This window comes from Falco rusticolus, chromosome 7, assembly GCF_015220075.1.
Source record: "Falco rusticolus isolate bFalRus1 chromosome 7, bFalRus1.pri, whole genome shotgun sequence".
In the NCBI taxonomy this organism is placed as follows: Eukaryota; Metazoa; Chordata; class Aves; order Falconiformes; family Falconidae; genus Falco; species Falco rusticolus.
In genome coordinates, this window is record NC_051193.1 from 4,431,576 (window position 1) to 4,444,013 (window position 12,438).

The 12,438-nt window shown below is 58.0% G+C and overlaps 1 protein-coding gene across 1 annotated transcript; it reads right to left on the bottom strand.

Moving 5' to 3' along the window:
- Positions 1–132: 132 nt before the first annotated feature.
- On the bottom strand, positions 133–9,448 carry NOX5 (NADPH oxidase 5). The gene is given in 21 exon segments (XM_037393816.1): positions 133–403; positions 687–704; positions 706–745; positions 747–783; positions 786–850; positions 1,002–1,041; positions 1,044–1,104; positions 1,295–1,333; positions 1,335–1,377; positions 1,740–1,864; positions 2,190–2,234; positions 3,000–3,131; positions 3,451–3,692; positions 4,160–4,292; positions 4,791–4,973; positions 5,305–5,480; positions 6,451–6,604; positions 6,979–7,213; positions 7,573–7,783; positions 8,642–8,792; positions 9,326–9,448. Coding segments are annotated over 21 exon segments (2,418 nt in total). The 5' UTR covers positions 9,446–9,448; the 3' UTR covers positions 133–235.
- Between the last annotated feature and the right edge of the window lie 2,990 nt (positions 9,449–12,438).

Here is a 12,438-nt window from a genome sequence, read left to right on the forward strand (position 1 = left end):
TTTTCTCCTCAAAACCCCAGCACGGATATTCCAGGACACCACCTCCTCCACCCCACATAGCCCCAGGACCCCGTCCCCTCCACCCCAAAGCCCCGTGGCTCAGCCCAGCCCCCTTCCCCTTGCTGTCCCTTGCTCGCTGTGCATCCCCACTTCTCCCCAGCTCTGACCGAGCGGCAGCCGGGAGCCAACATGGGCAGTGCAGCAGGATCCAGCTGCCAGAGCCCATCATCCCACATCAGTGCTGGCAGGGGCAGGCAGGGAGGCAAGGGCGTGGGTTAGAAGTTTTCTTGAAGAATTGGAAGCCGAAGCGCTCACAGTGCTCCTGATGACTTTGGCAAGTGCTGGGAGCCACAGAAGAAGACCTGGACTTTCCCTTCCTCTAGTCTGCCACCTTCCCAACACCCTAGGGCACAGGCGAAAGGAGAAGAGGTGGTGGCACAGCCGCTCCCACCCCAGCGAGGGCAGGATCCCTGCATGCTTTGGCAGCTGCTGCCCAGCACAACTCAGCCTCCCCACAGCACTCACTTTCCCACGGGAAGGAGAGCCTTCCCCAGGTCTGGATATCCCAGTGCATCCTCCCACTATGAAGTGGGGCTCTCCTAGCATCCCCCCTGAACGAGCAGGTTCGGGGGACATGGATCCCTCCCATGAGCAGGATTTGGCAGTGAGGCAGGGCCAGCCCTCACCCTGCTCCAGTCTGGGCGGGCCGGGCTGGGTCCTGGTCCGCAGCCCTGTGATCAGTCCCTCTGCTCCTGGCGGCCAGCAGGTCCAGGGCCATCTGCAGCCGATGGCCTTCATGTCATTCTTGCTGAGGGCTGACGTCATGTACAGATGCATCTCCAAAAACGCCCTGGATGTTTAAGGGGAGCTCGGCTGCAGATGGGGGGTCCTGCCCCACATCGTGTCCCCGTGGGTGGGGTTGGGTTCCCCTGGGAGTGATGCCAGGGATGGGGCTGGGCACCCCCAGGTCTGGGGGCTGTGCTGGCCGCCCTGCCTCCCGCTCACCTCCCAGTTCCTGCTCAGCCTGCTCCATTTCCAGCTGGTTAGTAGGCTGACGAACCACTCAAAGTGCTTCTGGTCCCTGTTTATCCAGATGAAGTCAACCTGGAAGGACGCAGAAGTCTCTGCTTCGGAGCTGGCAGGTAGCGTGGGGGCCAAATCCAGCGGCCTCCTGCCCCACACCTCCCGGACCGGGCAGGATGCTCATGGGCTCTCCACCACCAGGAGCCTGTAGCCCTCCTGCCCCGTCCCCAGGGCAAACCTTGGTCCTGTGTCTCCCTCCACCTGCCCCTACCTTCCTGAGCGTCATCTCCTCGTCCCGCAGGTCCTCACACCACGAGTAGTGCAGCTGGGCAGCTCTGCTTTCGCTGGCGGTACCTGCGTGGGCAGCCACAGCCCTGCTGCCCCACTGCTCGCACCCTCAGACCTTTGCAGAGGGACCCCAAGCACCCGTTCCTCACTAGCTCTGGTGCATGCCCATGGCCAACCTCCTACCAGCAGGTTTCCCACAGGAGAAATCCCCGGGGGGAAGCCTAACACTGAGGGAAGACCCAGCTGTGGGTCTGGTGGCCACAAGTCCCAAGGTTAGAAGTGAGGAGGGTCAACCAAGAGGTGTGGGAGGACAGGTCTACCACAGCAGACATCACGCCTTGTGCCTCCCGAAGCCACGTCGGGGCTCATCAGGGATCGCAGAGCTCCACCGGCACGACCGCAGCCTGAGCCGCTGCCTCAGCACCAACCTGTACATGATGCTCTGCAAAATGGAGGCAAAGGGGGTGATGCCAATGCCCGCGCCGATGAGGACGGCGTGCTCCGAGGTGAAGATCCTCCGTGTTGAGGTCCCATAGGGGCCATCTATGTAGCACTAGGAGAGATGAGAAACCCAGGGAGAGACCCAGCAGCCTTTAGGTGCTAAAACAACTCTTAGGTTGCAGGCAAATGCAGGCTTATAGAGCCCAGATAGAATCTGGGGTCTGTTATAGGAGTTTTATGGGAGCAAGGGAAAAGGAGGACAGAGTGGGCAGGAGCATGAAGCCCTCCAGCAGTGCAGGGTTTCATCGGCCCCAGATGGGACCATCCGTGCACAGAGGCACACGTGTGGAGTGGCTGGGCACATGCACGGCTCCCCCCAGGGATGCTGAGCCCAGCCCTGCTCGCTGGAGCCAGGGAAGGACCAGGGCATCCCTCACCTTGATGCTGCAGAGCCGATGGGTCTCACCCAGCCCAATGGAGACCTGCGAGGTAAAGAGGGCAGTGACCATCTCCTTCCCACCTCTAATCCCTGCATGTCAGGTAACACTAAACCTGCTCGTTCCCCAGGTTTGGGGGTTGGGTGGGTTTTTTCCCAGCTGGGTTTATCCGGGCTGCGCACCCGCTTCCAGCCCCATCCCTCGGTCAGGCCCCAGGCACTGCTCAAGCCACTCACACGTTTCTGGTGGGACATCCCACCAATATCCAGAGCCAGGAACTTGTCACCTGATGATATCTGGATTGTACCCGGTTTGAGTACTGATAAAAAGGCGATTACCCAAATCCCCACACAAGTTGGGTGGTAAGAGATTTACAGCCACCATGATGGCCGGAGCAGGCACGGGGAACCTCTGCTCACCAAGGGACAGGTAAGAGCAAAAGGGTGATAGGCAAAGAAACACATTAAAACCGGTGCATGTAAGTGCTTTATCTGCAAGGACTGCTCCTCCAGCCCAGACAGAATCAATATCCTGAGAGCTCTTCACGGCAGGGGATAAAAGCTGCTAACGGTGGCTCTCAGCACCGTGGCATTGCCATGTTTTATAGCAGAGAAGTTTCTTTAAAAAGGGGCTTTTTAATGAGCTTTGGCTCATTTGGGGTGGAAGTGATGCTTCCCCTCGTTTCTCCAGGTTGGTCCTCCAGCCACCGCTGTGCTGACGAGAGCAGGGACCCCCTCCCTGCCCCGCCAGCACCAGGGGCTCCCCCGCTGCTCCCTGGGGAGTGCAGGTGTCTTGGCAGTGTGTGCTTACCCCCCCCGCCGGTGGGTGCTCCTCTCCTGGGGCAGCAGCGCCGGTGGCTTTGTACGATGTCAGCTGAATGGCTCCATCCCCGTCAGCGGCCACACACCCTCGCCCTGAGCCGGCCCTGCTGCAGAGACCTTCCTGGAAGCCAAAGGCCACGGCATCACCGGCTGCGATGCTCACAGGTATCCAGTGCCCCATCCAGCGGGGTCATACAGCCTCAGGGTGGGACATGACACCCTCCAAGGCTGCACAAGCTCCTCGCAGGGGACATGCTCCACGAGAGGTACCCCCAGCGCCCAGCTTGGTGCTGCACGGGTGGCTGAGAGCTGGGGTGACCCCAGCAGGAGCCACTCGGCAGAGCACATTCTCCTTTGCGTTTATGGAGCTGGCTGGGGGACTGACCATCCGGAGAGCCATCCACACGTGCCAAATGAAGACGTCACCTTGAGAAACCCACGGACACACCAGGGGGTCCCCAGCTCGGCAAAGCCACTGCCAGCAGCGGTTTAAGGTCTAACCTCTGTGTTTGCCTAAACCTGAGCCCTGTCTGACCAACCTGCGCCCAGCGCCGGCATCTCTTCTCCCTCAGCCTCCTGCTGAGCGGTTTTGGCTCCGGGCTGGGCAATTGGGGCTGCTGGAAGTATTCATACAGCTTGTTGGTCCACTGGCCCAGCGACCTGATGTGCAGCCAAAGGGTCTCTGCAGGATGAAGCAGAGCAGCGGGTGGGCATCCCATGTAAGGAACTGCCCTGCAGCCCCAGCACCATGGGTACTGCACAGCTCTGGGCTCGGGAACCCAGCAGCAATCCCCACCGATGTCCTGCATGTCAGCCCCGGGCTTGCAGCAGGGGACTGGGTTTGCTCTAACAGCCAGGTGAAGCCCAAATCCCAAACCTTGGGCAGCCGTGGAATCAGGCAGGGCATCTGGGTGCCATTCAGTCCCCACACCTTGCTTGAAATAACCCCAGTATCTGTTTTTATACAGGACTTATGTCCAGGCAGAGATGGAGGCGGGTGAGTTGAGGCGTGCATGAGCGCACGCTGCCCAGCTCCATGGGCATGGGCACCTCCCTGACCCCCAGGGGGGATCCGACCACCCAGACAGGGCTCATGCGATGCAAAACATCATCCCTGTGATGCAAAGCCGGCGAAGGATTGGCAATCACCTTGCTGCTCGGGAGCACTGCTGATGGTGAAGGGATGCCACTCGTAGGTGGCGATGGCCGGGATGTTCAGGTAGATGTAGTCTCCGGGCTTGTAGTGGAAAAACTGTGGTCTCTCGATCACCAGGTGAGTCACCTGGAGGAAAAGGAGACCAGAAAAGCTGGGAGCATCACACTGGTCAGTCTCTGCGGGGATGGTCTTTCTGCAGCCCATGAGCACCCAGGTTTGTGCCTCCCATTTTAAACAGTGGTCAGCACGAGACGAACTTACAGAAGTGACCTAAGAAATGAGTATGTTTTCCTATTCGCTACGCGGCTTCACTATCAAGCAAAAATCTCAGGGCTGGCCTCAAACCATTTTTTTGAGGAAACTAAGAGTCAAGGAAGTTGTCACTGATTTTTTTCATCATTTTCCTGATTTCTTCCATGTCCCACTGCTCCTCCTTTTCCCCTGTGTCAAATAACCAGTCTGGTCACTTGCAAAGTGCTTTTCCCCAAATTATAAACCACTTTGCAAATATTAAAGGTATTTCTGCAAGCCACAGCACCTCTATCCCCACTATCGCAGGAGGAGGGGCCCAGGGGGGCCAGGAGGGAGGTGGGAAGGGGTGCAGAGACCCCCGCAGGTGCAGACCTTGGAGGGAAGCAGGTTGACCTCCACGATGCGCAGCCCCCCAGCACGCCACCAAGCCAAGCCAAGCCCCTTCTCCAGCGCGAAGAGGCAGCCAGGAACCACAAACCACTTCCAGAAGTGGGGGCCGTGGAGGATGAGGAGGGTCCAGACGGAGATGTAGGAGAGGTGGGTCCAGTAGAAGACCTGCAGGCAGGGAGTGGAGGGACCAAGCATGAATCAAAAGCAGTGGAGCTAAATGGCGCTTCACGGTGAGGCTGTGCTGGGACATCCCACAGGCAAAGGCAGCCCAAATGATGACGAAAAGCACGGAAACCCTAAAACTGCGAATCTGAGGAGCGTGGGGGTGTCCAAGAGTGATATCGGGGGGCACCACACCAGCTCATGAGCTTCTCCCCCACCCATGGGGCAGCACCTGGAGGGGCACCCACCCACCAGACCCTCACCCCGGTTCCCCCGCTCCCCAAGACAGAGCAGCTTGGGCACCGCAGTCGCACGGGGCCGCGGCAGGACCCACCTCGAAGTGGCCGCTCCGCCGGACGCAGGGGCTGGAGAAGGCGAGCATGGCGGCCAGCAGCCCCTGGAGCGCCAGCCCCGTCTGCGAGGCCGTGCCACCCAGGCCCCCCACACCGGGCCGGGCCGAGAAGAGGTACTCGGTGAGGGCATGGCGCCCGTCCCGCCGCGCCAGCCTGCCTGCGCACACCCACGGTCACGACGGGGAGCGGGGCACCCCAGACCTGCCCGCTCTGCACCCAGATTTTTGCTGCACTCGCCAAACTGTTGCCAATTTTTTTTTTAATTTTTTTTTTTTTGTTTTCCTTTTTAAACCAAACAGCACCCAAGTGCTTTGCTCGAACCTACTGAAAATGCCCCGTTTCTCCTCTCCAGAGCCCGCACGCGGCTCAGCGCCGCTGCCAGGAGGGCGTTTTGCTCCAGGGGGGCAGGTGCGAGCAGACGTGCTCCCCCGATGTGCAGAGCACGCAGCCCTGGCACCCTGCCACGGGGCCGAGGGGCGCACAGGGGGGGGGTGCAGGGCTGTGGGGCGCAGACCCCTCTCGGGAGCTGCGTGGGGGAGGGGGAGCCCTTCCCTGCCCGGCTGGGAAGCCACTAGAGGGGGACAACAGACAGCGCACAGGCAGCGCAGCACCGCGCACACCCTCCGGCCGCCTGCACCCTGCCTGCGGCCTCGCAGCACCCCTGGACATCTGCACCCTCTCTCCAGGCCCTGCACCGCCCTCCCTGGGACACGGGCAAGCCCCAGGGCACGTGCATCCCCTCCACGGAGCATGCGCATCCCCCCCCCCCCCCCCCAGGACACATGCATCCCTGCCCTGGGACATCAGCATCCCTCTAGGACACCTGCATCCCCTCCCCAGGACATCTGCATCCCTCTGGGTCATGAGCATCCCCTCCCCGGGACATCTGCACCCCTCTGGGACATGAGCATCCCACCTCAGGACTCAGTCCAGTTCCCTGCAGCTTTTCGTCAGTGCAGTGTGGGTGATGTCCCCTGCACCGAGGGGCATTTTCCACTTTAGCAGCAGGACTGGAAGGGGGGGACCCACTGCAGGGTTGATGTGGTGCGTTAGAGCAGGTGTTGCCCAAGATAAACCCATGGCCATGGCAGCTGAAGGGCTTCCCCTGCCCCCGAGCTGCTACTTACTGAAGTTGGCAACGTGGGCGCCCGTGTGAACAGCTGCCAGTGCCAGCACCACGTACCCCACGAGCTGGTGGAAAACAACGTGCTGGTCCAGAGGCAAAACCTTGGCGATGGGGGTAGCTCGCAACCAGGTTAGGCACCTCCGCAGCATCAGCACCTCCGGGAGAGGGGCAATCGGAGATGCTGGGGGGCTCAGCCAGGGGCTGGTTCCCTGGGGCTCCAGAGCCAGCTCCCTGCTAATACAGGGTGTCAGCCTGGAGAGCACCCAGAGGCACAAATCAAAGATGCATCTGCACAGTGCCATGAGCGCCCTTGTCCCAAAAAGCTCGCAACCTCCCTAACCTGTTATTTATATTCAATTATTTAGAGGAGATGGCCCTGTCCCACAACTGCAAAAGTCCAAGGGCACCCTCCAAAGAGCCCCTGGCACAGGGATAAGGTCCCAGCATGAATGTGACTGTAAATAGCCCGGGTAACCATCACCCCGCACCCCCCGCGAGCTCAGCATCCCTCCCGGGACCCAGCACTCACTGCGAGGAAGGTGCAGTTGAAGTTCAGGCACTGCCCACAGCCCCGGGCCACCACCACCCACCCGCCGAGGCCGGTGTGCCGCAGGGCGGCCAGGGTAAAGAGCAGGAGGTTGAGGCCAACGTAGCCCCCCAGGAAGGCAAGCTTGCTGCGGTGGTTGTGCCAGTACACCTGGGTCAGGTAGCGTGGCCAGCAGCTCTTCTCTGCAGGTGGTGGGGGCTTCAGCCAGCTTGCTGCACTGGGAGCAAAGGCATCGATTCCTCCTTGCCCGGAGGAAGGGGGAAGCTGGGGTGCTCCTGCACCCAAGTCCCGCATCCAGGGTGAGGCCATCCCTGCACCTATCCCAACACCATCCCCACACCCATCCTAGCACCTACACCTTCATCCAAGACCAGCACCCAGCTTGGCACCATCCCTGCATCCGAGCCCTGCACCCAGCTTGGCGCCACAAGGTGCTTGTGTTGCTTCTAGTGCTGGAAGCACCCCATAGCCTGGGCACCCCACGAGAGCCTTAACAAGAGCATAAATCCCACAAGGTGCTCCCAAGGGAACCAGCAGCCCTGCGGGACTGCCGGAGGGACCCACCAACACAGCTACCTGATGGTCAGGTTCTCCATGACCTCTGGGAAACCCTCCAGCTCCTCCCTGAGCTCCTCGAAAGTGATGGAGCCACTGTGGTCCTTGTCGGCAGCCTCGAACAGGGCCAAGGTGAGGTCGCCCAGCCGCTCCTCGGGCAGGGCTATCGCGCTCTCCCGCAGGCACCACCGCAGCACCACGCGCAGCTCGTCCGGGTCGATGGAGCCGCTGCCTGCGTGGGGTGAGCAGGCACCGTGGTGGGTCATTGCAGGGACCCCCATACACCACAGCACCCTGACAACCCTATGGTTTTACCTTCCTCTCGCACCTTTAATGCAGAAATTGCCACCCTTCATTGCAGGCACAGGAGGAAACCGTGCCCAGCCAGACCAAGACCATGCCTTTGCTTATACATCAGCTGGTTTTAAAAACAGAAGTGACCTAACCAGGCATTTAGCTGCAGCAGCCACGCTGTCGCTTGGCTGGCAGAGCTCGGCGCGAGCAAAGCGATGCAGACACGCTTATCTGGCAGCCAGGCATGAGAGCAAACCAGCCAGGCAAGAGGCTCGGCTCTCGGCTCCTCGGCCAGCACTTTGTGCCCTAACAAGGCAGGGCAGGAAAAGCAACTCAAGAACTTTGTTTTTTTTATTCCCAGCTTTCCCAGCCGGTGGAGGAGGAAGAAGAGAGCGTGCTGGGATGCACAAATATCAGCGGGACAGAGAGCTGGTATTTGAGTGGAGCGGACACTGCTCCTCTCCACGTCTGAGGGTGAAAGCACGTTGTGGGAAATCCCAACATGTGGCCGGTTTAATTGTTGGCTTTCAAGATGGATTTTTGATGCATCCATCATGGGGTGAAGGCAGCGGCGTTATGCCAGGTAGACGCTTACCTTTAATGAAGATCCAGCAGTGAAGACCCATCTGCCCCGTTACCCAGCTGTACATAACCTAAGTGGGGACATGGCCCCAGCCCTGCAGCTGAGCGGCGATGCCCGTGCCTGGATGTTCAGAGGACAGCTGGGCTGCCTTGCAAATTGCAACTTTGCTCAAATAAAAAACCAGCCAGCTTCATCTATTTTTCATCACCTTACCATCCACATCATAAACCTGGAAGAGGAATCTCAGCTTGTCCATCTCGCTGCCGTGTACGAGCAGGCTCAGGGCTTTCAGCAGCTCCTCCAGACTAATGGTCCCGCTCCCGTCTGCATCAAACAGCGCAAAGAACCTCTCGGCGAAGAAGGACTGCAGGGAGGAGGGCAAACGCTCTCACGCAGCAGTGGGATGCTCTCCACTGGTCAAATCCTGATGCTACGAAGCAAGCTGCTGCTGCCAGCAATGGGAATTGCCTGGCAAAAGCTGGCAGCCATGGGACAGCCCGAATACAGGAGGGGGAAGGAAGGCTGCTTTTTGCAGGGGTGTATTGGCACCACAGCCAGAGGTGGCTGCCCGGCAGAGGGAGGGAGCGCCTGGGAATGCAGGGATGGACGGGGCAGCAGGGAGGGAATATTCCTTGGGAATAGCCAAGTGTGTTCAAAGGCAGACTGTGGATATCCAGTTGATTTTGCATTCTGGATGATTAATCCATGTTTTCCATTCCCGCTTGCTGCAGCGTACTGCTAGGTTTCTCTCTCTCTCTCTCTCTCTCAACATCATGCAATTCTATTTTTAAACTTAATTTTCTCTAAGCACAATGAGAGGCCACAGCTGGGTGTCAGGCTGCCAGTGCTGCCCGGCAGAAGGGACTCCATGCCCCAGCTCCCTGCAGCGGCACTCACCTCCTTCACTTGGAGAGCGCTTTTGAACTCTTCCAAGTTGATTTCTTTGTCCGCCCCCGCGATGCTCCCAAACTGCTTCGTCACCCACTGCAGCCACTCGGCATCCTCAGCCGCACTCATGGTGCAGGGACCTGCGGGAAGGGTGCAGTGCAGAATGGGCAGCAGCCCCTAGTAACCCCCATAGCCTTCAAAATCTGCTTTTTTTTACTGTTCCTGCCACGCTTTCACCGCCCACAGGCTCCCTGCAGCCTCGTGCTGGAGCGGCTGCTCTGCCTGGCTCGCTGGAGCATCCCTGGCTGATGGCCCTGAGCTGGGTCCCACAGCAGCTACCCTGGCACTCGGGCAGCCACGACAGCTGCAGCGATGACAGATGTCTGCAGAGCATGTGGGTGCTGCATCACATGCAACCTCAAATTTCCATGTACTGAAGAAATGAGCTGCTGAGTCCTCTTTGTACCTGCCACGCTACTGAACACCACCGTGAAGGTGCTGGCAGCGGTGTGAGCACCAACGAGGGGCAACTCCTTCCTTCTTGACCTTTCCTCCCAAGGCAAGCCGAAAGATGCAGCTGTCTGAGCCACCCCATGCCTGCATGCCCTGTGTGAGACTCTTGGTTGCTTTTACAGACCTGACTTAGCAAGCACCAACACACAAGAGGAGAAGATCTAATGCATTTGCACAGCGAGGAGCTGGGCTGCCCCTGCCAAGCATCTGGCACCTCCCAGGTCTTGCTTTGCCCTTGCAGGAGCAGACATCCCCGCAGGGGCCGTGCAGCTGATGGCCAGAAGAGAAAAAGAACCTCCTTAAACCAATCTGCAGCTGCCTGTGCAGCATTGGGACCACAGGCACACATGGCCACCCCAACCTGCCGGCTGCCGTGGGAGCAGAGCATCCCTGGGGGGGTCAGCCCATGGCCAGGCATTGTGCTCCCACTCCCCTCCAGTGCTGGTGGCCCAGCCCCAAAGGGGCTGTGGGGGAAGGAAGGTTTCCTGCTTGCTCCCTGGCAGTCCTGCGCAGTCTCCTCTTTCATCTCCTGCTCTCAAGCCTCTGTAGCTTGTCTGTCAGGTTAACCAGGTACAGCAGGTGCAAGTCCCAGTGCTGCCCCATCCCTTTAATCACCCGAGTGTGAGCAGTGTTGCACAGCCCGACGTGTTTCACAGCATGTGTCACGCCCACACCTTGATCCTACAATCTCCCTATAACTTTTGAGAGCTCATTTTCACAGACTGAACCATTCCCAGACCCTTTCAGCACCCAGTGGTAGGGAGGTGCTGCCCCTCTGTTGAGCTGGCGTGAAAGGAGGGATGCTCTGGGGTTTCCCTTTGCCAAAAAAAGACACAAACAAAAAAACCCAAAACAACAAAAACCAACCCAAAACCCAAACTATAGAGCAGAGAGATGGAAAACTTTGCTCCCCGCAGGCACTTGGCCCGTGCTCCCCTTCCCTCTCCTCTCCTGGATGGTCCTCGCCTCCATCCTCCTGCTCCATCCCATTTGGTCCCTGCCTTCTCGCCTCCCTGTCACCCTCTCCATCTCCTTCGCCAGACCTCCGCGCTTCCTTGAATCCTCCATCCTTCTGTCAGATCTGTCAGCAGCTCGCCAACAGAGTCCAAAATTACCACAGGCTCTCATTATCTTGGGAAAGCAAAAAAGAAATCAAGCACAGAGTTGCTGCATTCAACGAACCTTTTTACAACTCTGACCCAGTCTATGCTGCATTACCCCAGCCCGCTCCTGTGGGATGTAAAACGGGGGTCTCAGCAGGAGGACCCGGTGTTCCTGGGGAAAACAGGCAGTGACAGAGCAAGTTTGGGCAATGCAGCTGGGAGCAAGGCACAGGCTCCTGCTCACACGCAGGGAGGTCACTCCCGAGCCCTCTCCTGTTTCACACCGGTTTTAATTTATCGTTTCTCCTATCTTACAATCACGCCCAGTTTTGTCATCGGGTCTGTAGCTGCAACCTGGTTCTTCTGTCGCTGCATAATATTTAAAATGTAGCTGATCACAGCTGCTGTACGTTACTCTTTTAATTTCCTTTATTTTATATTTCTTGCACCATTAGGCAGTGTAACCTTGGGAAGCGCGCGCCCTGCCAGATCCAATAAAGGGCTTGTATCCACCCGGTGCTTCAACCCGTATTTACCGGCCGTCAGGAACACATGGGGAAGTGTCTTTTTCATACTGCAACCTTTATTCCTTTTTGAACAAATCCTACTTGTACGGCACTAAACTGTGACTAAACTGGGGAGGAGGTTGCCATGGGAATGTCAGAACCAGAAACCAGGTAGTAAACCATTTCGGCTTTACTACTCTGGCTGATGTCACGGGTGCTCCAGGCAGTAAACAAGCGGGGAAGCAGGGAGATGTTTTGTACGCTAAGCGGCAGAGTTTCGCTTCATCACCAGAGCTGAGGCAGTCGATCCCAGCTGGAAAGCTCCCTTAGTCTACCTACTTACTTGTTTACTGGAAAGTTTGCCGAGCTTTGTACAAAAATCCCCCTCGGACTCCAGGGAACTGCAGACGTGGCTCAGGTCTCCAATGGAAACATTGCCCAGGGCTCCCGGCTTGTGCTGCGCGCAGACCTGATGTCCGGAGCACCCACCGCCTCACCGCTCCTCGCTTTCCATCCCAGTGTCACCGTGGTGTCTGTCCCACAGATTGGATGGCAAAAAGCAGGGAGAAACGTGGAAAAGCCAGCAGAGTCCAACCAAACTTACAGGAAAGCCCTGTACCTGCCCTGCAGTCAGCACCTTTTCCCTCCAGACTCAGTATCATGACAGAAACACAAATACATCAGGCAAGAAGCACCTCCTTGAGTCACGACTGAGTTGTTCCTCGTATAAGGGCTTATCTCCCTAACCACAATAAGGCTTTAATTTGCACTGATGCTGAAACATATTACAGTAAGCAGATTTTAAGAAAGTACAAAAAAGATATATTTCAACCCAACCAAGAGCTGAGAAATAGGTGCTATAGACGCTGCATCCTACCGAGCTTCACTGCAAAGTAACACAGCTTCGAGGGGGTTGTTCTCCCTGTTTCTCAGTGCAGCCGTATTTCTTCTCAACTGTGTGTATTTTACACAGAGTTGCAGCTTTCCCTACTGGGATCCA